Raw genomic sequence first — 26,343 nt, forward strand, 5'->3', positions numbered from 1 at the left:
CAAATTACAGTCCCAAAGGACACGACCTATCTTTAGGTAGCAAATTACGGCCCAATGGGCGCAACCTTTAATAGGTGGCAGATTACGGCCTTATCAGGCACGACCCCTATCGGGTGGCAAATTACGGCCTTAACAGGCGCGACCTTTAATAGGTGACAATTTACGGCCCAACGGGCGCAACCGATTCCAAATTCGGTGGCAAAACTCAGCCCCACTGGCACAGCCATACTCACAACCTTTCACAGTCAAATTCTAATTGAATACTGACACTGATCAATCTTGGGATAAATCCTCACATACTCATCAACTCACTCAATTTTCACACGATATTAATGTATCCAATGGATCTTAGCCAAGAGTATATTCAATTTACTCTCACAAACTTCTCCACTTAATAGCCCATCAAAGCATTATTGACGCTAAACAATCGTACTTGGCCATCCGCAACTCAATTACTCAATCTTAATCAATTTAGGAATAATTTCTCACATTGCACAATTAATTCAATTTAGCACAACGTAGAGCTCAAATAAATAAACGGAATTTCCACGACAATCGCATGAAATTTCGATCGTTGGCTATCCTTGCCTAATTTCCGAAAAATAAATAATTAAATAATTAATTTCGAAAATTAATAAATATATACTAAAAATCCAATTTAGGCCCGTAATACCTAATTGAAGCCCACTAAGGGTCGGAAAAAATCCCGAGATGCATTCAATAAATAATAGTACGTCTCTACTTGCTAATGACTAAGTCTAACCACCTAACATGCATCATTAAGTCATTAATTCAATTGTTCTAATTTAATCTAACCACCTAATTGCACTTAATTAAATCTAATCAACCCTTAAGCATCATTAGTCTACTAAGCGAGGATTAGTGAGATTACTCACTTGATTAAAAGCGGGGACCGGATCACCGCGACGGCGACACGACGGCGGCCGAAATCCGAACTTTCGGCGGCGTCGACGGACACTCGGGCCGGGCCTACAAGTCTCGCAAGCCCACAGAAATTTCTGGGCTTAGACTGAACTTGGGCCTCAGCTTGAGCTGACTTGCTTCGCGGGCTTGGGCTGCAAATGGGCTTGAAACAAAACTGAATTGGGCTAAGCTTTAAGTGGCTGAGCTGCTGGATTCTTTTGGGCTGAGATTGCTGGCTTCGCTGGGCTTGAAATGGCCCTCAACTGGACCGAATTTTAGCTGGGCCCGAATGACTGGAAGTGATGGTCTGAAGACACTGGATTGGGCCGCTTCGCACGAGCAGGCCACGAAGACACAGCTTCGGTGGAGACAATTCGTTGGTGATGTGGGCTGACTGAGGAAACACGAACGTGGAGAAGCAGCTACTGGCGGTGAAAATGAAGACACGAGGCAACAGGAGCTGTTTCGGTGGTCTTCAATCTTTGTTGGGCTGCTGGCGGTGCAAAGATGTGAAGACGGCCACGTGGACAGAGAGAGCTCGGAGGAATCGAGCTTCGCTTGCTTCGTGAACTAGAGGAAACGGAGGACACGGCAATTGACAACTTCGGTGGGGTCGTTGGACACACGTGGAGGAGCGGTCAACGATGGAGGTTTCGTGCATGGGTTTGTTGACCATGGGGAACAACTTATAGTGGAGAGGGGCGGTGGATTAATGGTTGGACTTGGTGGACGTTGGATGAAAAAATGAAAGGAAAGTGAGAGCTGGTTCGGTGGATTATGAGATTGATGGAGCTGCAGGAGTTTTGCTGGCCTTCGGTGGCCACGACTTCAAGAGGTCAACGAAGGAGCTCCGGTGAGCTTGCTGTTGACCAGGGAGACACGCAGCTTGGAGGAATTCTCGGTGGGGTTGCTTCGGTGGAATCGTGCGGACGTGGAGATGCTGGTAGCGGCAAAATGAAGTGGAGTTGCAGTGTTTTGTCGCTGCTGGGTTTTCTTGGTAGCGTGAAAGAGATAAAAGAGTAGTGGAGAATTTGCTGCCGAGGGAAAGAAAAACGTGGGGAGGAAGGCGTGCGGATGGGAAGAGACGAGTGAGAGAGAGAGTTGCCGTGGAGATGAAGTTGGCGAGACTTCCTGGAGAAGCCGAATGAGAGGGAGTCAAGTCAAAACAAAATATCTCATTCATGATTAACAAACCATAAAAGTCTTCAGCCCAACCAATGGAGAATTTGCTCCAATTGCACCCAAGTTAATTCATTTTGTTGTAGATAACTATGCCCATTTTTTAGCCAACCTTTCCAATGAGTCACTCAAGGGGCCAATTTCTCCACAATTCCACACCAAATGAAATCAATTTGAGGACCAAATTGCAGTAGTCCATCACCCCTACGAATTTGCACCATCTCCTCACCATTTACTTAAATTTGGTGACCCAAAATTCCTCTAATAATGGCCATCCGAATTCCCGTTAATTTTCGCAACGTCCAAAACGATTTTCCGTAAAAATCCCGGAATCTCCGAAAATTCTTCTGAAACTGAGTCAATGTTCCTAAAATAGCTCGTGACACCACAAAACTTTCGATTTCTGAAATCGGGTTCGAATTCACGGTTAATTTCCATTCGACGCGTTTTTAGCGTGACCTAGGCTCAGGGTAGTCTTCGGAACTTTTTTAGTGCAAATGACCCGTGGTCGATTTTCTTCGAGCCACAATGAACCCACTCGACACATTGGCAACTCTCGCTTGTCGTAGAAATCTCGAGAATTCAAATACGGACACAGGGTACCAAAACGATAGAGAATTCAGTCTAGTGTCGGCCGACGAGAATTTTCCAATTTAGTGGTGTCACCCACGATTAGCCACACATCTCTGTCGAACCGACCTATATTTGATCTCTAATCAATTTACGTCTGTGTCGTAATGATCTCGGCGAGATGAACACGGTTGAGTGGCCGATTCCCCTCGAGTTCTCGAAGTCTATTTGCCTTAAAATTCTTAATAGTTTCCCCCAGATAGTCTAGTTATCTCTAGAATGATCGCCCGAGAACAGCCCTATAGACGCGTCAATGAAATGCCCGATTTATTCAATAGAAAACAAGACTAAAAATCTGGGATGTCACACCGGAGTCTTCTTTTATACACAGAACCGTACCCTCCCTCGCCTAGTTTTTCCTTAAGGCCGCTTGTGATTTTCTTAATATCTGAAAAAGAGTACCTTACTAGCAAGAAGTTATTATTGGATTGCAAAAATTCTTCAACATTTTGATCCATTGCTAAGTGTCTTACCATCCACTTGCGTATTAGCAAAATCATCACCCATGGGGCTGCCAAGATGAATTTTGCTGCCACGAATAGCACTGTATATCGGACTAAACACAAGAAGAGGGTGAATACGTGGACGTGTTAAATTGTTTGCATTTAGAAACATTAAATCAATTCATAATGAGAAGATTTTAGTAGAAGATTTTAGTAATTTTACCGATGGAATACAGTGAATACATGTCAGAAGGCCAACCGAAAATTCCTGCAATAGAGAGCGAATACGTGACAAGTGAAAGTTACAGAAATTTAAAAGACGATTATTTAGACCAAAATCAAGCTGTTAGCCTATTGGTCCAGTTCATTAACATTTTTTGGTTGAATTTGAATTAAATCAATAAAAAAATGAATTTATTATTATACGTAAAAAATATCACAACATCATTTTCCAAACTATTTGATCTGAATGGGCATTTTCAAATCACATAGGTTTGTGAAAAGATATACATAAGACAGAGCTCAATTTCATGTTTAGATCAAATTTCATAGATTTTGACCAAATATGTCCTCACAACTTTTTTTTTGGGGGGTTAAGAAAACTGAACAAATCCAAAATTTCTTACCGTTCTTGGGTCCGCACCGAATTTGGTACTTGCCGCTGCTTTCCCACCAAAAGTGATGTTTGCAATGCATCCTACCCGCCATTGAAAGCCATGAAAGCTCGAACCCATAAACCATCTGTTCATGGATTTGGGCATAGGACCGAAGATTATTGCTATCAGCCCCCCAAGATATCATTGCCAGAAGCTCTATAGTGCACGCAGTTTCCACATTCGAGGCATTCGCATCGATCATGGTATATAATCACCTTCTCGTACTAGAAAAATTGGAAAATTCAATCCCATCATGGCATGACGAAGCGTCAATGTGAAACCAAGAAGCAATAGCCTTGGTGCAGTTCACGATCGAAACGGTCTTGTATAACTCTCGACCATAGAATTTGTGTAACTCATATCCAGTGCAACTATACGGATCATGTTTGCTGAAGTTGCGCCATGACAAAGCGAAGAGAAAGAGGCAAACAATTGTCCTCTGTCATCCCTACATCGGCAACCCTAATCGTGAAGTTGGTATAGTCGATGTACCATACATAGTACTTACTCGAATACAAATTCAAAACGGTTTGGTTATTTAAGCAGGCTAGCTCATAGTGTGGGTCTCCGCAGAACTCCGGATCACCCCTTAGCCAAAACAGAGAGCTTATGTTCTTGATCTCGCCGCAAGAACTAGTGCACCGATTATTTTCCAAGGCGATGCTAAAAGATTGATGTAGAGGAAGATGAAAGAGAAGAAAAAGGAGTTGATCCTTGGGCATTGGTTAGGCAATAGGAGAGAACACGAATCAGGTAGGAAAATCTATGGTTTAGTGTGGAGATGCAGAAGAGATGGATGAAGATGGAGAGGAATAATTTCAGTTGATCTGTTTCTTGAGATAACGAGGGAGAGAAGGAGAAGGAAAAATCTCCGACCAGAAACTAATTTGTGTGGAAGTGAGTGATTTGGGGTGTAGCGACCACAAAATGTGACGTGTCGGAGAAGGAAAAGATTGGAATTGGTCGTCTGAAAAGCGAAAGCCGGTTAACATACGATACAAGCACGAGGGGAGACTTCAAGCACTGCGACGAATTTAAAGTTGAATCGACCTTGGCCCGGCCCGGCGGTCAGGGTTTGGGGTGAGGGGCGTAGATTATAAGATCGGGATTCGACTTCCGCAGTGAGAGCCCAAAAAAGGTCGGTTCGATTCATGTTTGAATGATTGGAAATTCGTTCCGATTGCCATGAGTTCTTTTTCTATGCTCTTATTGCGTTCAAAGGGGAGGTGGGTGTGGAGGAGGGGGCAGAAGAGCAAAATGCTAAATGCACAAAGGATACTCGTGAAATCTCGCATGCAAAAAGAATGAGTAAAGCCTATGGGAAGAGAGAGATTAAATGGAGTAAAATATATACACTACTTTATAAAAAGTGCGATGAGTTTCTCTACTTTTTATATTTTCGAGTTTCTCCTTTCGATTGAAAAAAGTTGCGTGAAAAAGTTATACTCGTTTGGTATTTTTACCAACCTTTCCAAAGTTGCAGGGCATGCTTGAATTTTGATTTCCTGAACTGACCTTTGCTTGAATTGAAATTTTTACAAATTCATCTTACGCCTATTTTGAAAAAGCTTCTTCAACAAAGCTGTCTCACATTTCTTAACTTTGTTCTTATCAGATTTGACACGTGTTTGATGGTTCAAGGAGCCTAGTGTGCCGATGTTATCCACACTCAGGTTCTGGATTTATTTCCCAAGAACATCAACCTCATTCTGTTGCGACCTCCCACTTCAAAGCCCTACGCGTGGCCGTGCGAAGGCTAATGGCTCACTAAGTATTAGACTTAGCCTTATTCCCCAAGCCTATCAATTCATGACTCATGGTTCAAGATTTGTACCTAAAAATCATTTTTAAATATGAGTCGCTATTAATCGATATAGGACAAGTCAATTATAAATCCAAGTAAGATACTAGAAGAAATATTTTAGTCTTGCACAACTGGATAAATTAGGATAAGAGATTTGATTATACTAGTTAATTAACTAATACTCTTCGATACCTAATTTTCTTTAAATCCTGAGTTTTTTTGGATTTTCAAGGATTTTCCATGCATTTGTGGAGAATAAAAACAATCTTTTAGGCTTTTTCTCATTTTCTTGGAAAATGTAAATCATTTTTGTATTTTTTTTCTTTATTTTTTATTTTTTTAAAATACAATAAAACTAACCTGGGTCGGTCAGACTTGGGCGCCGGCTTGGTTTGGATCCGGCCCGACCGAGCCGGGTCTTGCCCCTGCGAACGGCTAGAGAAGAGGCCCCTATTGTCTTATTTCTTTTTTTTTATTCCCTTTTTGACCTTTTCGCTTTTCGCTTTTTTCTTTTTATCTCTCTCTCTTGTCTTGTCTTTTCTCCCCTCTGCACACGCGAGACTAGGGAAAGAGATGGAGGCCCATTGGCATTGATCGCCCAGCCCGCCTATTGTCTCCTTTCATTTTTAGTCTTTCTTCTGATTTTATTTTTTTTTGCTTTTTCTTTTTCTTTCCTTTTCTCTCTCCTGTCTCTTCTTCTTCACACTGCCTAGAGACCGACTCTCGAGCATCCCATGAACCCAGAATGAAAGGAAATGCTAACTATCAAGTATTACTCGATGCTCAACGACCACCAACGGCTAAAACACGGGATGCACGAAACGACTTAAACTTCCCGAAACAAATCAAACTCAAGAAAAGGTTTGCAGATATAGTTGAGGCATTTTTACAAACATGTAGCTGTTGGTTCGGACAGAAGCAAGATTAAGCAAAGTTTGGTAGGAGCATTCCGTCGAATAGTGGAGTCGCATTAGCTAAGGGAGCAAAAACGAACCGACCGAGCCCCAACTCGCGCTGCAGCTAACACCAATCGACGGGCAACAACCCAAGAGCCGCAGCATGCGTACGAACGGGGCTAAAAAACATGCGTGCTGGACAAACGGCGAAACCCACAACGGGACAAAAAAGAGCACTAAAAATGGGGGAGGTTCGGTGGGCGCTCCCAACCGGCTCGACGGCGTTGGACGGCGGACGAGCTCGATAGATCGGGCTACGTTCGTTCGCCTCGTGCGTCCGTGAGCGGGGGATCCTCGGGAAAACGACCCGAACTTAACAAGGCCCGAGATAAATCCGAACGGAACCTACCGTAGGCTTAACATGGCGACAGACGTGACGGCGGCTAGTGGCTCTCCTTACAATTCACTTTTCACTCGCAACTCTCAAATTGCACTCACGATCTCTCAAGTGTCTCTCTCTTTCAGGACCTTTTCAGATCTCGCCTTTTTCTCTTTCCTCGACCTCCTCCTTCGTCGAGCTCTAGAAGGTCCTATTTATAGGCTGGAGGGTCCAGTTGACGGGGGCATTTCGGCCGCCAGTCCTTGGCTCGCCGACCGGCCTTCCCTTGGCCGAACCAGTGTCCCATCTCGTCTTCCTCGCGGAAGCCTACTTGGCATTGAAGGCGTCTGCCCAGACGTCCCCTCCATCCAGGTTTCTCGTCGGATCTCGCCCTACTCCGTTTGGCAGCATTGATGGCGCCTGCGAGACATCCCCTCCGTCGCCTGTCTACCCTCCTCTCTCTACCATATGTGTCCTGCGCCCGTCCGATCTTCTGCGCGCATGGTGTGTCTAGTGCGAGGAAAAAAGGAGGAAGAAGAAAAATGAGAGGGCCGGGCCACGGGGTCAGCGAGCTGGGGGAGCAATATGGGCCCTAGGCCAGCGCGGAAAGAAAGAAGGAAAAAGGAGCTGGAGTCAGGCTCAGCCCCAAGTCTGTTCTCTTTTAAAAAAATTAAAAAAAAAAACCATTATTTATTCGAAATAAAATAAAATAAAAATTTGTAGATGCAAATAATATTAATGCATGTGAGACGTGAAAATATTTTTTTATTAAGACCAAATTAGTCCCTAATTTTCTTTGCAAATTAATCTAAAATATTTAGTCAAAATTTATGTGTCAACACATTCAAATTCTATAAAACTGTTATCTCTTTCACAAATTTATCTTTGATGCCCATTGTATTAGATTTGATACTCGTTGGATGGTTCATGGGGTCCAATTAGTGTGCCCACATTATCCGCACCCAAACTTTGAATTTATTTCTCAAGAACACTGAATGTGTTCAAATTCTTATAAAATCGGTATTCATGCTTGCCAAAAAACTGCAATTTGTGAACTACCTTTCTTAATGATGTGTTTGTAAATACGTGAAGCTGAGGTCGTTCTTTGCAATTTTCTCAAATTTGTGTCCTTCTTTGCAAAATTTCCCAAACTTGGCTTTTGCATCACATGAGTTGCATCTCCCTTGTCTAATTACCTTATTAAGCTTACAATTGTTAAGTGATCCATTCTTGGCTCACTCATCTCGATTGATTGATTGAGAATCAAAGCCTCGTGGCCTAAGTGCATGCTTATGGCTAAATACATGTGATTTTTAGATGAATGATTCAGGTGTGATGCATAATCATGTAGGTTACCTTGGAATGATACCTAAAGCCTAACCTAGGGAATTAATAGAATTAATCACCGCTTGTGAACGCAAGTGATGGTTAATTTTTATAGGTCACAAGTCAATCAAATAATTGTTGTAGAAAGGGTTGATGCATGCAAATCAAAGGCCGACCCCGAGGCTGTGCTTGACAAGTTGAGTGCACTTGTTCGATGCCTCGCATTGCTTTCATTTATTTAATCTATGTATTTGTCTTTGCTTGTATGATACGCGTTGTATTATTCTATGCTCTAGCTAAGCAGTAGACTAGATAGGTCAAAAATGCATCCCTTGGATATGACGGTCAAGGGGACTTGAAGATGGCAAATGATCAATGTCTAATTCGACCTTCTCAAATTACAATATCTATTTCCCAATATATGTCTCGGGTTCCTTTTCGTATTGTATAAATACCCGATGAGTTGTGGGCCTTTCCTTTCTTTCTTTTTTTAGATTTGTTTTCTTATATCATTTTTAAACTATCTTGGGTGTTTACTTCCGACACTGTCTTTTCAACTACTTAATTGTTTCTTTCCTTTATCCTAGTTAGATTAGAGTAGAATGAAAAATCAACCACGTATGATCACTCTCTTGTTATGGATTCACGAAAAAGTAAAAAGAAATGCATGGATACATTAGCTGACAAAACACACCAACTAAGTACCGAAAAGGGCATTAATAGAAATGTTAATATAACCCAAATTTCCGAACCTTAGATCCTTGGGTGCGTAGAAAACAAGGGACTACTCCCAACCCTTGATTGCGCATTCTAGCCAGGCCTAAAAAATAAGACTAGTGGCGACTCGTAGATCCTAGATATTAGGTTGTTTAAAACAACTTTAAAATAAATCTCGCTATCACGTGAGATATGAACTTGGGAGAGTTCAAGACCATGATCTAGTAAACTCATGTGGTTGACCTCGTCTTTTGGAGTAATGTACCGTGAGAAAACTCTCATAGTCAAGTACCTTTAAATCTCACCTTTACGTCATCTTCCGATAGGAACAATGGCACCAAGGTCTGGTCGGGATAGCAATCTTTAGCAACCTAGTAAATGAAATAAAAATTTAATTAATCTTATCTATTACTGTTATTAAGGGAGAGATCATCTCTGATGTCTCCCAATAAAAGTTTTTTGATAGGCAACTGTCTCGCAGGCCCCCTCCTTTAAACCCAAGTCGTTGTTTATCATCTCTCCTGGAAGCGAAATGTACACAGCGACCACTAGAGTGCCGTGAAGCCACACGTGGCACCAGATGTGTGCCAGTTAAGGTTTGAAGCAGACTCCAAAACACAATCATACTCCTTGTGACACTATGTTGAAAGTCGTCACTAGATTTGCTATTGAATTCGAAAGTCCAAATTATAATAATTGATGTCATTAATATGATAATACTAAATATGATACAATCGTAATTAAGATTCATGAACATAGTCGTTAAACATATACCACTTGATGATGGCCAAAAAAGGGAAGCTACACCAAAAAATAATAATCATAAATACGAATCAAATCTATTTACCACATATGTCACGGCATCAAATGGTTTGGATATGTACCGGTGCTTGTGTAATGCTAGTACTAATATACTCAAGATGAGAATCTTCACGAGTTATTGTGATAATTGATGAAGTGGATATAGTATCATTGCCTTCATCAATCCAAGTTCCGCCATCCCTTGTCGACATTTCTGATGGATAAAAGAGTAGCTTGGGAGGAATTTGTAGATCATCTTGTTCCCTTTCCAGCATTTCCAAGATTTTGCGCATTGAAGGGCGATCGCTAGGATTCCATTGTATGCACCAAAAAGCAACTATTATCATCTTTTTTACTATTATCCTATCCTCATCAATAACTTGTTCCAGTGGGATGTCCAATCCCTTACTAAGTTGGTCATGAACCCATAAAGGAAAGTAAGTTTGACTGGAACACTCTGTAACTGTGTCTGTATTCTTTCTCCCACTGGCCATTTCCATCAACAATTTGCCAAAACTATAGACATCAGCTTTATAAGAGATGCCCCCAATGTCTTTGTAGACCAGCTCTGGAGCCATATATCCCAAGGTTCCTCTCGCTGCTGTTAGAGCCACGGTATTATAGTTCGTGGGATACAATCTTGCAAGCCCAAAGTCGGAAACTTTTGGGGTGAAATCCCTATCAAGAAGAATGTTGTGAGGCTTAATATCGAAGTGTAGAATTTGCACGTCGCATCCTCGATGAAAATATTCAATCCCTCTAACTATTCCAAGAGCAATCTTGTGCACTTCTTTGTAATCAAGAGTAGTTCCTTCTACTCGTGAGAATATGTGCTTATCTAGAGACCCATTATGCATGAAATCATAGACAAGAGCTTGTTTGGAGCCCTCGAAACAATAACCAATGAGTCCAACCACATTAACATGGTAAATTCTTCCAATGGTAGCCACTTCGCTGATGAAGTCCTGCCCGTTTGTTTTTCCCTTCTTGAGAATCTTGACCGCCACTTCGCGGCCGCTCCGGAGTCTTCCTTTAAACACAGTACCATATCCTCCCTCACCGAGTTTGTCCTTAAGACCCCCTGTGATTTTCTTGATGTCTGAATAAGAGTATCTTATCGGTAAGAAGTTATTATTAGATTGCAAAAATTCTTCAACGTTTTGATCCATTGCAAAGTGTCTTCTCCTCCATTTGCATATTAGCAAAATCATCACACATGGGGCTCCCAAGAGGAATTTCACAACCATGAAGATCAAAGTATTTCGGGCTAAACACAAAAAGATTGTGAGTGTGTTATTTTTCTGATAAATAGTTTGTGGGTGTGCTAAATGTTTGCATCTAGAGCTATTAGATCAATTTCCCAATGAAAAGGTCGTACTAATGTTACCGATGGAATAGGGCGGTAATATTTGCGAGCTGATGAGGAGAAGGACGTCGATAAAGATACGAATTCCTGCAAAAGAGCATGTATATGGAACAAGTGAAAGATGAAGAAAATTAAAACACAATTGCGGTTTGTTTGTTTGAAATAAATTGGTTCCAAAAAATTATTTTCCAACTTTTCGGTATTTAAATGATGGAAAATTAATGAATTTACGGACAACGTTAATAAGTTTAGATTAGGGGGAAAATAACTTCCTTTGAACTAGCTACATGATCTTAGCTCCATTTCACGTTAAGTGGAATTTCACATGTCTTTGACCAAATATATCCTAACAATATTTTGGGATAAATACATTAAAAGTATCATAATTTTCTAATGACGCTCACTTTAGGGTCATAATAATTTTTTTATTTGGTTGAGTGCCATAAATTTGAATTCGATCACTTGTCTCGTCGGAAAATCTAATATGAATGTCAATTGTCCTACGTGACATTACTATCGTTAATTTGAACAATTAATAAAAAAATTTAAAATAAAAAGAATCCACATTGAAATGAAAAATTAATAAAAAAAGTTTAGTAGGACTATTTGTCGAAAATAACATTTAAATGATTGATTTTACTTCAATATAGCACTTAAATATTAAAAAAAAAGTTATAACACTTAAATGAGAATCGTTTAAAAGTTATGACACCATTGCTATTCTTTATAAGAAATTGAACAAACTCAAAAGTCCTTACCTATCTTGGTGTCCTCAAGATACTGCCATGAAAGCTCGAATCCATAAACCATACGTTCATGAATTTGCTTATAGGAACGAAGATCATATTCATCAACCCACTGTGGCAGCATTACCAAAAACTCTATAGTGCATGCGGTTTCCATAGATGAGACATTTGCATTGACCAAGGCATACACTCGCCTTCTCGCACCAAAGATATTAAGTAATGGAAGCCCATCAAGGCATGATGAAGCATCAATGTAAAATGGAAAATCGACGGCCTTCACACAACTCACGATCGAAACAGCCTTGGATCTATAAGAATAATACATGGGCCATTCATAGCCCAATAAAGACTGGAGAGGAAGGGATGAGCAATTGCCCTTTTGCAGCTTGACATCAGCGACCCTAATTGTTCGGTTGGTGTAGTCGATGTTGTGTACAAAGTACTTGCTCGAGTTAAAATCCAGAATGGTGCGGTTATCTATGCAGACTAGCTCATAATTACTGTGGCCGCAAAATTTCGAGTCTCCCATCAACCGAAACGGGTAACTTATGTTTGCGACCTCACCGCAAAAGGTTGTGCAATGATTATTTTCGATGGCAATGCTAAAAGACCGATGTAGAAGGAAGAGGAGGAGGAGGAGAAGAAGGGGTTGATCTTGGTGCATAGCTTATGTAGTAGCGGAGAGCACGAATTGGTTAAGCAGATCTAGTGTTTAGGGTCGATATGTAAAGCAGAGATAGACAAAGACGAGAGGAATACCATGAGTTGCTCCCCCCTTAAAACGATGAAGAGAGCAGGAAATATCTCCGACGACTCCTCTGAGTGTGGAGGAAGCGAGTGACTTACGCGGTGTAGCGATCAACAAAGGGAAAATGTCACAAATAGTCCCTATATTTTCACTCAATGTCCAATTTCGTCCCTGAACTTTCGATTGGCTCAATTTGGTCTCTGAACTATTGATAAAATGTCCGATCTAGTCCTTGAACTTTCGAATGGCTCAATTTAGTCCCTAAACTATTAATAAAATGTCAATCTAGTCCCGAACTTTCGATCGGCTCAAGTTGGTCCCGAACTATGATGAAATGTCCGATCTAGTCCTTCATTATTATTTTTCTTTTTTTCCCTTTTTTCCTTTTTTTCCTTTTTTTTCCCTTTTTTTTTTTTTTTCGCTTTCCCTCCGCCGGAGCCGGCGGAGGGCTAGCGTCCGGCGAGGGAGCCCCTCGCTAGATCGGCGAGGACCCCTCGCCGGCGTCCCTCGCAAGCGGGCGAGTCCCTCGCCGATCTTGCGAGGGAGCCCCCGCCCGACGCCGGCAAGGGGCTCTCCCTCGCGGATCGGGCGAGGGGCCGTCCTCGCCCGGCGTGCAAGGGAGAGCCCCTTGCCGGCGTCGGGCGAGGGCGAGGGCCCCGCGCGATCTTGCGAGGGAGCCCCTCGCCCGACGCCGCGAGGGCTCTCCCTCGCGGATCCGGCGAGGGGCCGTCCGCCGGTGTCCGCGAGGGAGAGCCCCTCGCCGGCGTCGGGCGAGGGCAAGGGCGAGGGGCTCCCTCACCGGTTGGTGAGGGCCCCCGCCCGACGCCGGCGAGGGCGAGGCGGGCCCCTCGCAGCGAGCGAGGGCTCTCCCTCGCAGATCCGGCGAAGGAGAGCCCCGCGCGGGGGACGCCGGCGAGGAGGGCCCCTCGCCAGATCTGCGAGGGAGAGCCCCTCGCCGACGCCGGCGAGGGAGAGCCCCTCGCCCGCTTGCGAGGGACGCCGGCGAGGGGCCCTCGCCGATCCGGCGAAGGGCTCCTCGCCGGACGCGCTGCCCTCCGCCGGCTCCGAGAGGGAAAGCGAAAAAAAAGGGAAAAAAAGGAAAAAAAAAAAAAAAGGAAAATAAGAAAATAATAATGAAGGACTAGATCGACATTTCATCATAATCAGACCAACTTGAGCCGATCGAAAGTTCAGGACTAGATCGGACATTTTATTAATAGTTTAGGGACCAAATTGAGCCATTTGAAAGTTCAAGGATTAAATCGGACATTTTATCAATAGTTCAGGACCAAATTGAGCCAATTGAAAGTTTATGGATGAAATTGGATATTAAGTAAAAATATAAGGACTATTTGTGACATTTTCCCATCGACAAATGGACGCATCAGACACGGAAAGCAGTGGGAACGGTCGCCGAAAAGAAAGTTCAATGACGCATGAAGTCTGCTTTCACACGAGCGAGAAGTCTTTTTTAACTTTTTGGTCAAAAAGTTCAATGACGCGTGGAGTCTCTTTTTAGGCCTGAAGTTGCTTTTTACTTTTTTGTCAGAAAAGGACGCGTATAGACGTTCTCATGATCTTTAGCGGATTTTAGCACATGATCAACCTAACTTGCTCTTGTGGCCGAAGACTTGCGTGATGCATTTGATTTGAACATCTTTTTTCTTTTTCATTTTTTCTTATCTTGAAGGTAATAAGAAAATCTTTTTTTAAATAATGAATTTGTCCTTATCTATTCCTCTTTATTACAAACCTCAACTTTTCTAATTTTGCAATTGTATTTTCGAATGTAACTTGATTGTTGCCTTTCCATTCGTACCATACAATGTCATGTACGTTACACGTGTTTTTTGGAGAGAAATGCTTATATAACTGTTCTTAATTTATTATGATATTAACGGCTTATTTTGGATTACAAAATAATAATAAATAATAATTAAAAATTATTATAATGTTTAATCTTTCAAGAATATATGTTGTTACTCGTAATGACAAAAAATTGTTACATTAGCAAAGCTCCTTTTTGAATATGTCCAAAATCAAATGTGATTAATTGATGATTGAACGATTCTTTATTCAACTGTGTGTGTTACTAAAAAAATGATATATATTTAATTTCGAAGAGGATGTTGAAAAAGAAGAAAACTAATTTTTTCATATTCTTTTTATATGTTAATCGCACGGAAAAGTGTGGGAATGGGTGCTGAAAAGTCAAATGTTCAATCGACCTTAGACCGGCCTTCAAGGCAAAGGGCAGCAAAAAGCAAAATCTAGTTAGACGTAATGATGCGTAAAGTCTACCTTCATATAACCTCTTAGCAGATTTTAGCACTTGATATACTCGACTTTTATTTTTAGCCAAAGACTCGCGTGATGCATTTGGTTTGAACGTTTGTTTCTTTTATCTTGAAGGTGTTAAAAATCTTATTAAAATAATGAATTTTCCCATGTCTATTCTTTTTATTACAAACCTCAACTTTTTCTCATTTTGGAATTACATTTTCAAATGTAATTTGATTTATGCCTTTCTGTAAGTAGCAATTCAATGTCGTGTGTGTTGCGCATGTTAAGATCACATATTTTCTTGTGCAATAATAAAATGTGATTTAAGTCATGATTGGAGGATTCTATATTCAACTTTGATTGTTATTAAAGAAATGATATAAATTAAATTTAGAATAGGATCATGAAAAAGAGGAAGCTAATATTTTCTTATGTTAATCATACATAATAGGAAAATTTATTACGTGCCAAACTTTCGTGTGATCACTGAATTTTCTCAACGTGAAATGAGGAATACTCTTAGGGAAACAAATAATAATAATAACAAACAAACTATGAAGAAAAAATCAATAAAAAATTGAAAAGTGTAAATTTTAGACATCAACTTTTCATATATGAAAGTAATAATTTGAAAATATGAAAAGTGGAGAAACACCTCACACTCTATAATGGTAGTGCATTTTGTTGTGTTTGCATCAATCATTCTAAACTTCCGTCCCATTATCTATATTTATTAACATCCTATAACCCATTTTATTCCAATAACAAATATACAAGAACTCTTCCGTGTTTTCATCCATGCTAAATGTCTCCTTTTCCATTTGCGAATTAATGATATCCCAAATCTCAAGACTCCTTAGACGAACTTAATAAAAAAGACGGTGGCCAAAGCTCTTCAGACCACTTTTTAATTGAAATGGGTAGCTTATGTCAATAACATTGCCACATGAGGTGATATCCCATAAGGATAGTACTCACGTAAAAGAATAACGAGAGCAAGGGTTAGTTTTTTTAGCATTGCAATGTTTGTTGCATGTGCACTTGCAGAGGGTTTTAATTAAGAAGAAATTAAATCAAATGAAATTACAGGAAAGTGGCATTTATCAAGTCACGAATTGAGTCGGATCGGAAAGCTAATATAAACAAATGAGCAAGGTTTTTGAAGACGATGAAGCCTTTTAGGGCGCGTTTGGTAACATTTATGTTTAAAAATTGTTCTAGGAAACGAAATAGAAAAAAGTGTTTTACATTGGGAACAATTTTTGAACAAAAAACGTGTTTGGTAAACTTGTTCCGAGAATAAAAATAAACAGAAACACGTTTGGTAAATTTGTATAATTTTTTTATTTTTTAATATTTTGTCTATTTTCTTTCTTATTTTCTTATTTATTTTCCCTTTTTTCGTTTTTTTTTCCTCTTTTGGCGGGTCGGCGGCTCGGCCATGGCCGGCGACCGGCCGACGGCGGCCGGCGGCCTCGCCCGGCCACGGCGAGGCTCGCCGGCCCCGGCTCGATGCGAGGTCGGGCTCGCCTTGGCCGGGCGAGCTCGAGCTCGCCCGGATCCGGCGAGGCCGAGCCTCGCCGGCCGCCGGGTGAGCTCGGCCTCGCCGGATCTGGGCGAGATCGAGCTCGCCCCGCCCGATGCGAGGTCGGGCTCACCTTGGCGGCGAGCTTGAGCTCGCCCGGATCCGCGGCCCGACCTCGCCCGGCGGGCCGGCGAGGCTCGACGTTGCCGGGCCACCGCCGGCGCCGACTTGGCGGTGGCCGGCGATGCCGAGCCTCGCCCGGCCACGGGCGAGGTCGGGCTCGCCGGATCTGGGCGAGCTCGAGCTCGCCCAGCCAAGGCGAGCCCGAGCTTCGCCAAGGGCCGGCGACGCTCCGGCGAGTTCGCCGGCCCCCAACGGCGTCGCCGGCCCTCCAAGACCCGAGTCGCCGGCCACGCCGAGGCCGGCGACCGGCCAAAGAAAAAAGCAAGAAAAATAAGAAGAAAAGAAACAAAAAGTGTTTCTAAAACGTGTTCCGAAACAAGAAACAACTTTTTTTTTGTTTCTTGTTTCATTCCAAATATGTTTATGGGAACAAAAAAACAATTTTGGAACAAAACGCACCCAAACGCGTTTACGTTTCTTTTTGTTCCTAGGAATGAAAAACACAAAAAGTGTTTAAAAACAGAAATAAAGAACAAAAACAAACACAGCCTAGTTTTTTTTTTTTTTTTTTTATTTCTTTATATTTTCGTTACCTCCTCTTCAGTTTTCTACTACTTATTATTATTATTATTATTATTATTATTATTATTATTATTATTATTATTATTATTATTATTATTATTATTATTATTATTATTATTATTATTATACGGTGTTTTGACAGATAATAAAATCACCACTTCAATTTGTCTTTCTTGCCTCAAAAAAAAAAAATAATAGTCTTTCCAAATATAAATCACACTAAAAATGTGTGAAAAGTATCCTAGGATTGCCCATAAAAAAAAAATAAAATAGGCATCTTAATTCATTTGGTATAGAAATAACGCCCACTCACTTACACAATTGAATCACCATGTTGCTAGCTTACTCACCCTAGACTAGACTTAGCTGCAATTTTTCCGAATTCATACCAATTCGCACTTTAATTTTGAGTTATTCACGATGCAAATAAATTTTATTAGGAATACACTAAATTTGTCCAACAGCCCTTTCTTCACTAGGTTTTTCTCTTTTATCTCAAAAAAAATATTTTATGATTACACTAGAATTTAGCTTTTATATAGAAAAATGTTTTGCTCGCAACTTGTGTTACATTGACTTTAAATGATTTTAAATTATTCCTAACACGTGAGATGTGAGGTGATAATAGCGGTGACTTTTCTCTTTTTATCTCAAAAAAAGAAAAAGATTTAGAGCCACCTTGCATTGATTTTGAATGATTTTAAACTATTCCTAGCAGTAATCATGTGGGTACCTTTTCTCTTTTATCTAAAATAATGTTTTTCATGCAAGGTGGGTAACCATTACCTACACTTTAAATAAATTGTTAACATAGCAGGAAATACTTATCTTGAAGCAATCAATTTGTACTTAGCTAGAAAATCACATGAGTAATTGTGTATACGATTTCGCAATCTTTTAAAGTTTTTGGATTTTCACTTATTGGAAGCTAATTTGCATGCACCGTAATGATAAAATGCCCAACCAATATGACATGCAACACAGTTAAAGATTAGCACGGCCAAGGCACAGTCTCCTTTCTTTTAATTTATTTTCTTTCATTTCTACTCAGGCCATGGACATGTGACGATGGAAGAGATAAAACGAGATTCACCGCTTGGCTAAAATCTCTTTCACCACATGCTTAAAGCTCAAAATGTAGGTGTCAATTTGGCCTCCGAGCCCCCACCGAAAGTACAGACATTTTGCTCTTTATTCGAATAAGATCAAAATGTTTGTCCATGGAGGACGCATTACTCTCTCTTCATGGCAATTAGCACTCCTGATCATCCCTATGCCTACAAATCACAAGACCCTCCTCCACTTATATATAATTTTTCTTTCACACCCAAACTCTTTTACCTTTTGCCGTGCCAAGCCCAATAAAAAAGAATTAGCTCATTCGGCAATAAGGAAGAATTACCTCATTCAGCAATGTCAAAATTGTTAGCAGAGAATTACTTTTTTAAAGGGAAGAAGGAAACGCGACTATTGATGAATGCATGCAAGGACCAACATAATAAAATTTATCGGCTGCTGTGCTATTTTTGGAAAATAAAAATAGCAAAAAAATTGAGGGGAAATTTTCCATCCAAATCCTCTATCTCCCTCCCCCTCTGCCAAAATTCGAGCAGCTTCCATTTTCTAAAACCTTCCAATGCACCTATGTTTCTTTTATAACTAGAGTAAGATATTACTCTAAAGCATGTTTTTTTTTCCCTTTTTTTTAAATTTTCTCGAGTTTTGAGGGGTGGTTTGAAAAGTGACCAAATGCCTTTTACGCTCTTTATGGGAGGGAGAAGAGGAGTGTCACTTCTTCACTTTTTATTTATTTATTATTATCTTTTTTATTTAATTGGCAGTGCTAAAGTGTCGTCTAGGTTCTACATTTGATTGGAGTTTGGTCCATTCCCTTTTCATGGAGCAGCAGAGGGTGGCGGGAGGGGCCATTTCATGCTCATCCCTCCGCGCTCGCACCGCCTCACTCTTCTTGAGCCGTTAGTTCTAGGGGTGAGCAGCAGTCCGGGGTCGACCCCGGACCAACCTGGACCGGCCCAACCCCGCCGGTCTGGTCCGGTTCCCAAGGGACCGGGTCGGTCTTTAGTCTGAAATTCGGGACCAACACATCTTGAGTTGGTCCTCGGTCCTAAGAGTTTTGGGTCGGTCCAACCTCTGGACCAACCCCCCGTATATTATATAATTATATTATATTATATTATTTATAATTCTCTTTTATATTCAAACCTAAGTAAAATGTATGTTATATTATATTATATTGAGATGTTCTATCAATAGTACTAATAGTAATTTCAATTTAAAACTTTTGTTGAGTATTAATTAAGTGTCGTTTATTTTGTTTTCAGTGTTTAGAAGTTCAAGTGAATTAACAAGATGTGAAGTTATATATTCATGGTTTATATTAATTATTTTGAACTTTTTATGGTTTAATTGTATTTTACTAATGAATTTCAGCTGCACTTTGTTTTTCAATTTGTGTCAAATGGTAGAAGTTTTTGAAGAGTAGAGTAGTACTGCAGTTGCTACGGTGATTTGCCAATTAAGTGGTGTGAAGCTCATTTTTTTGTTGAGTAGACTCTACATGATCAAATGCAGAAAAACGCTTTTGCATATGGTGTTATGAATATTAAAGATAGATGATTACAAGAACTTTACATTTTGTCTAATATCTCGATGAGCGGTTAGCACGTACGAAATTTCTATTATTGTGTCATCTTAAATTTGCTAAATATGTATTGGTATTTATAGTTTAGTTGCACAATGTCGCATTGTCGATGGATGTGTAATTTGAATTTGTAGGTTTCTTTTTTATGGAGTATAAAAAATAAAACGAAAGAAATTATCGATCGGTCCGGGTTGACCACAGGCCGGACCGAACCCATTGGGTCGGTCCGGTCCTTGGTCCCCAAGCTCAATAGGGTCGGTCCTCGGTCCTAAAAATTGAGGACCGATCAGACGGGTTGGTCCTAGGGTTGAGGGTGGCCGGACCAACCCGACCATGCTCACCCCTAGTTAGTTCCTCTTTCTTTCTTCTCCTAGTCTAATTTTCTACAAAACTTCCCTATTTTTTGGGACCTCTATCTTCAATTTATTTCCAAACACCTTTCTAATTTGCTGAGATTGGAGAGGAGCTACCCTCGCAATATTAGCAAAATATCAATAATATTGTACACGCAAACACAACTTGGTATCGATTTTGTGTTGGAAATTTCTTGTAACATGGGCTTACATTAATTAATTGATTTTCTATTTTAAATAATCGGATTAATGGATATTTCAATATTTATTAAATCCTTAAGTAATCCTATTGAAATTAGTTTTGGTATCTATTAACAACGGACAATTGTGTTTAACTGAAACCTGTAATAGAAATATCATAATTGACACTCTATTAATTAAGATTTGTTAGATCCCATTTCTAACTTATAAAATAGTAGGTTATACCTATCGGTTACAAGAAAACTATTATATTAAAATAGGTCATAGAAAAGAAGATCTAACATTCCGATAGATCTTTAATTATTAGAGTGAAATGGGTATGCTTTAATTTTGCTATGTTTATTGATCTCGGTGTTTTACGATCATATATGAATCCGATTCTTTTTTATTAATTAGTTATTTATGTTAATAATTTTCTACATGTGGTATCAAAGCTTGTCATATATGATTGTAGAACCCAACTTTTTTTTTTTTTAACAACATTCGAAATTTTCCTCTTTGAGCTGAATATGGACGTTATTTTTGTGTAGATTTTTTGCTTGATTGATCCTGAAACCATAGGGTTTTTGTTCTACATGTCGAGATCTTTCCAACCATATATAATTTGTATAATTTCATTGAGAATTGAGAGAAATTTTAAATTTGAAATTCTATGGTTAATATATGAAAAAGTTCTAGAAGTTTCAAATTACTTGCAATTGATTGATGTACGTTGTAAATTGTTGCATGTTTATTGTTATATATATATATATATATATATATATATATATATATATATGTTTTAGCGTCCTTTTGTTGTATTAAAGTAAGTTTTTAGGGTTTAAATTTAAGAAATCCGAAATTCGGCCATGGGAGGCTTAGATCCGAAATTTTGAAGCTTGTCTGTGGAAGATTTACTCGTTTTTTCTTCGTTTAATTCATTCTAGTCAATTATATTGATGATATATGCAAGACCCATGGAGAAATTTCATCAAAAATCAAATATTATATGTGTTTTTGGAGCTTCAGGTCGTGCGACCCGGTTTGTAGGAAATTCGGGACCCGGCTGGAGGTTGAAGAAGATCTCCAGCCAGGCCGGGCCAATGGATGGGCGTAAGCCCATCGTTTTTTTTTTTTTTATGTTTCAGGTTCTGGGCTACGCCCAGAACCTTGTTTTTAATGCTGGTCTGGGCTCACGCACAGAACCTTTTCTTTTATTGGTTCGTGGGCGTGAGCCCAAAACCAAAAATAAGGACAAATAGTATTATGGGCCATTAAAATAAAACAGCCCAATTTGTGGACCGTGTGAAGGCTTGGACCGCGCTGGGTTGGGGCCTGCGGTCCGATCCGGGCTGCTCGCGGGTCAGGCCCTGCGGTCTGATCCGGGCTGCTCGTAGGTCAGGGCCCGTGGGTAGGGTCCGAAATATTAAAATAATAATTTTATACATTTTGAACCCGTAGTTCCAAAATAGCTTGACAAGAAAATTAATAAAAGAAATACAACTACTACTTGTAAGTAATAAGCTCTTCAATGAATATTAATAGTGTTAAATGAATATACCCGTAATGACATATCTCCTACTTCTTAGTTCTCAGGATGGATTGTAAGGTTGCAACTTAATATTTTATCTGGCTAAATCTTTTAGAAGTAAATTTACCTCTAATTTTGGTGAAATGGTGGCTCTGTTGGTTTGGGTACCACAACCACTCGACCTCCATCGCCCCTTCCACCACCACTACTTCCAACCTCCGTTGCCACCGTCAAACCACCACCACCACCACCGTCGCCTCTCAGTCTAAGCCTCATCAATGGGTCGGGAGTGGATTGACCACCTAGTTTAGTCCATTAAACTCTTAAACCTTGATGATTTTGTAAAGTCAATGTAGGCAAACCTACAATTAAACATCGCTATTTGCACATTAATCACACAATGAGAATCGGGCAAGCAAATTCTAAGAACCAGTAAATGAAACCAACCTCCATCCCATTTTCACAGCCTCTTCAAAGACAAGTCCAAATGAAATATAACTCCTGCTTATAATAATAATCAAAAGAAAACTTAACAGTCGTGCTTCACGGAAATTCAACAAGCTTGACCAGGAGGACCATCGAATAGAAAAAGTGAGCTACGATACAATTGGAAAAGTTAGAAAATATAACTAAAATACGCCAATGAAACGTCATTCAATTAGGTTGAATTAGGTAGGAGGGTTAAGTACTTGCTTTATAAATAAATAATTAAAATGCGATAGTCACGCTTTTCAGCGCATTCGCTTGCTTTGATATGCTCAGAAACACTCACCAGTTATGTCAACGTTCGCCGCTAGAGAGAGTCGAATGTACCGGGAAGGCCGTTTTTGTTTTCGCGAGACATGAAAGCAAGTGGACAGGCTCCTGTGTTTCTCTCTTTTTTGGATCGGTCGAGAGTGACTCGAATTTCAGACTTTAACTTTTGTTCCTTTCACTTAAATCGAGCCTAATGGCAGAGTCTTCCGGAACTGCTTTTGGTTAATAGTAGACTCTTTTTTTTTTTTGGTCAGACAAATTTGAACTTCTCAAGAGAAGAGGAGTAGGATAGTGCGATTTATACGAGATCTCTCTGGAATAAAAGTGAGAGAACTCCCTATGGTTGACAATTGATTCCCTCCCTTTTCTATTTTTTGTTGGGTAGAGAACCAGATTTTGTTCATTTTCCTTATTATCTTTTTTCTTGTTCTTTTTTCTTGTTGTGAATATCTTTTTCTTCTTCTAAAGACTCCCAGAATTCCCAAAATCCATGATGGAGAGGAAGCAACAAGTGGGGTTTGGCTTTATGACGGAGGGCGAGGCAATAGTATTTACTAAAGCGTTTTTTAAAAATACATTAAAAAGCAATTTCACATAATTAGTTCGATTTTTGGTCAACTTTCATTGTTATAAAAACCTCAAACTATCGCACGTCAATCCGTGATCTTTCCTCTAGGTCCTACTCCTTTAACCAGATTTCAATCGTGAACTCGAGGCAGAAGCATGAAACTCAAAGAGGAACTTTGGCAATGTTTTCCAATAAAATAAAATAAAAATAGTATCTTTAATTAAGCTGGTTCGATTTAAGAAAAATATTACTCTATATAAAGAGTATTCATGATGGGATTTGGAAAACAATATTATTATTGATGAGACCGGTTTCATGGATCCACCCGGGAATTGGACCAGACCGGCGGTCGGTTTCTTGGTTGGATCCATCCCACTAACGGGTAATTCCAGTTCCAAAAAATTGAAATCGGTCCTTAGCTAGCGGTTCCGATTCTAGGCCGGGAGCCGTCCACCCAAACCACGCACACCCCTACCTAGATCCATGCGCCTGGTGGAGTTTGCATCACCAACACTTTCCATTTTTTCTCAGTATATAAGGTTAGTACCCAAAAAAATCCCAAACTGAATTAATTGTAACATCTAAATTCATTGTAAAATATCTTGAATGGTGCTGGAAGAGAGGATATATTGTTGTATAAGTTTGGGTCTTTCAATGCAAGGGGTTAAGTCCCCTTCTCCACCATGGAGTGAAAATGATTCCTCATAATACTAAAAAATAAGATCAAAATTTATGGTTTTCCCTATGGCGAGAAAATAAAGGCTCGTGCGGCTCGAGACAAAGGGCAAAAATTAGCAATTTACGGCATTATGACTAGAAACCATTATGATCAAAAGTGAAATATTTTATTTTTAATAAGAACACGGAATTTCTATTTTTGAAGTAGAAATTCATTTGTTGGATGACGGAGTGGTGGCGGTGCGGCGTTGCCGGTGGCTAGGAGTGGTGGCGACGGATGGTGAACCGCGGCTGTTGGTAGTAAAAGAGGAAATAGAAATAAAGATGGAAATCAAGAAAATGGGAACACTTCTCTCCTCATCCAAGCGTGTTAGGTCAAGTGAGAACTAATTAACACCTTTTGGTTATCGATGGCAACAATACCATTGAAGTTTTGGTTTTTTTTCCCTTTCTTTTTGGTTAAAACCAATATCTCTTCATATGAGAGGTTGAAATAAGTACCCATTACTAATACTTTCTAAATGGACGGATGAGAGTCGTATATCTGGACAATGAACAATTACAATTACACATCCGCTTGCCCAACCCGTGCACTCGCATAGTCCACAGAAAAATCATACAAAATCCAAAGCCTCCCACGGGTGAGAGTAATTCTTGCCAATGCTTCTTGGACCTTGGCCGTTTTTACTTATTATTTTTCAGTTTGATGAGACTCCCATTTAGTTTCCATTCAATTTCCACAGTCTCAACAGGTGCTTGGGCAGATTACTCCAAATTTTCAACCTAATATATAAAAAATTACCACATTAATGAATTATATTTACTTATACCACAAATTGAAACCACGTGTTCTCAATTGTAATAGCATCATGGAGGCCTGATTCCCCAAGCTTGTCCCGGCCTAGTCAAAGTCACAAGTGACCGAAGCTGTTAGACGGGCTCGACCTATGGCATTAGGATGAATGAAAGCACGGGATCCTAAGATTTCACCAAAGCCCATCCCATAGGCACCTCCACCTAGGACACCGTGCTTCCAAATATATTTCCTCGCGACCACAACTACTGCTCTATAAATAACAAATAATGATTTTTTTTTTTTTTTTTATGTACGAGGGGTTATTGCTTTTTATTTTTACTTTTACTTTTTTTTTCTAATTGGTTGGAAATGAGCAATTCTCCTTGCCTCGGCCTGTGGAGAGAGAAAAGGAGACTGGGAAGTGGAAGTTCTTCCAACGGGAATGGGAGCAGAGCCACATGGCGGCGCCCTGCACCCACCCACTGGTTCACTTGGACGGCGGCCATGGAGCCCGTGGGTCCCATGGATCTTATAAGAAGGTAAAAAGTGAGAGGTTGAGAGAGTGGACAGACCGTGAAATTTATTTCTCTTTATTTCTTGCATCAACTTTCAACAATGCTTAAATATCTAATTAAGAATTTTTTTTGTGATTTTTAATATGTCATGTATTTATGTTATATTTCTAGTTAAAATAAATGTTGGATGGGTATTTTTGGTGATAAAGACCCTTAATTTCCTAGCTATTTTTTTTTGGGGGGTTTATAATATTTATATTGTATAGAATTTCAAATTTCAAAATACTTTAGTAAAGAGATTTTGGTCAACTATAAATTCAGGGATTTCTTCTGTTGGTGAAGTGATGTAAATGAGGACAAGTACATAATGCTAAGGCTCATAAATTTTAAAGGGCTCCACATATAGTCTTTTCCATTGAATTTCCAGAGAATGCCCTTTTCGTTCATTAGCCACTTTTGACTGAAAACTTCCTCATTTTTCTCCCTCGTGTCAAAAGAGGAAGAGCACCCTTTGCACACTCACGAGGCCGATTGGTTTTCCAACAAGGGGAGGGGGCGGAGGAGCCATTATGAGGTGATCCAATACAATGGAAATCAATATGATCCAGTGAGTATTTTGCTTTTTATCAATTTTCCCTCTTTCTAGTCTTGTTCTTCGTGTTTTTCGTTTCATGTTGTTTAGGTTGTTTGTGTTGATGTATTGAGAATTGGCTTTTTTCACATCAAATTTTACCTTATTGTTTAATCTTTTTTTTCCTGCAGGTACTGTTTGCCTACAATGTGGTGACGGTGGCTTTTACGAGTCTTTGACCTAGTGTCACCTATTGTCACGTTAAGTTTGCCCTCACATCCTTTATGGTTACATCAGGTAGGCCTAGCCAACAGCTCGTAAGTGCAGGTGTGCACATAGAACTATGTGATACATGTACGCTCCTATATCCAAGTTCAATTTATGTAAAAAATGCTCACTATTTGAAAATAAATATGACTGTCTTTTTCCCTTGCTTTTTAGGTATTGCTTTGGAGTCATATTACAGCTCTCAACAAAGATGTTATTTGGTTATGTGATTATTGTCAACCCATGCCTGGAAAGGAAAGTTGCACTTCCAAGGATGACTAAGAGATTACAGAAGATTTGAAAAAAGAAAAAGAAAAATACTCCTCTAGAAAGGTTGG

General features: G+C 39.9%; 1 protein-coding gene across 1 annotated transcript in view; it reads right to left on the reverse strand.

Moving 5' to 3' along the window:
* The window catches only part of LOC104429363 (ABC transporter B family member 1), a 65,267-nt gene extending 52,871 nt beyond the window's left edge, over positions 1 to 12,396 (reverse strand). The window contains exons 1-4 of the mRNA XM_039304986.1: positions 11,880 to 12,396; positions 11,143 to 11,208; positions 9,839 to 10,854; positions 9,260 to 9,325 (exon numbers count right to left, since the gene is read on the reverse strand). Of these exons, the coding sequence (XP_039160920.1) occupies positions 9,260 to 9,325; positions 9,839 to 10,854; positions 11,143 to 11,208; positions 11,880 to 12,396 (1,665 nt within the window). The remainder of the gene's footprint in view (positions 1 to 9,259; positions 9,326 to 9,838; positions 10,855 to 11,142; positions 11,209 to 11,879) is intronic.
* Positions 12,397 to 26,343: the final 13,947 nt, after the last annotated feature.

Source organism: Eucalyptus grandis, chromosome 11 (genome assembly GCF_016545825.1).
Source record: "Eucalyptus grandis isolate ANBG69807.140 chromosome 11, ASM1654582v1, whole genome shotgun sequence".
In the NCBI taxonomy this organism is placed as follows: Eukaryota; Viridiplantae; Streptophyta; class Magnoliopsida; order Myrtales; family Myrtaceae; genus Eucalyptus; species Eucalyptus grandis.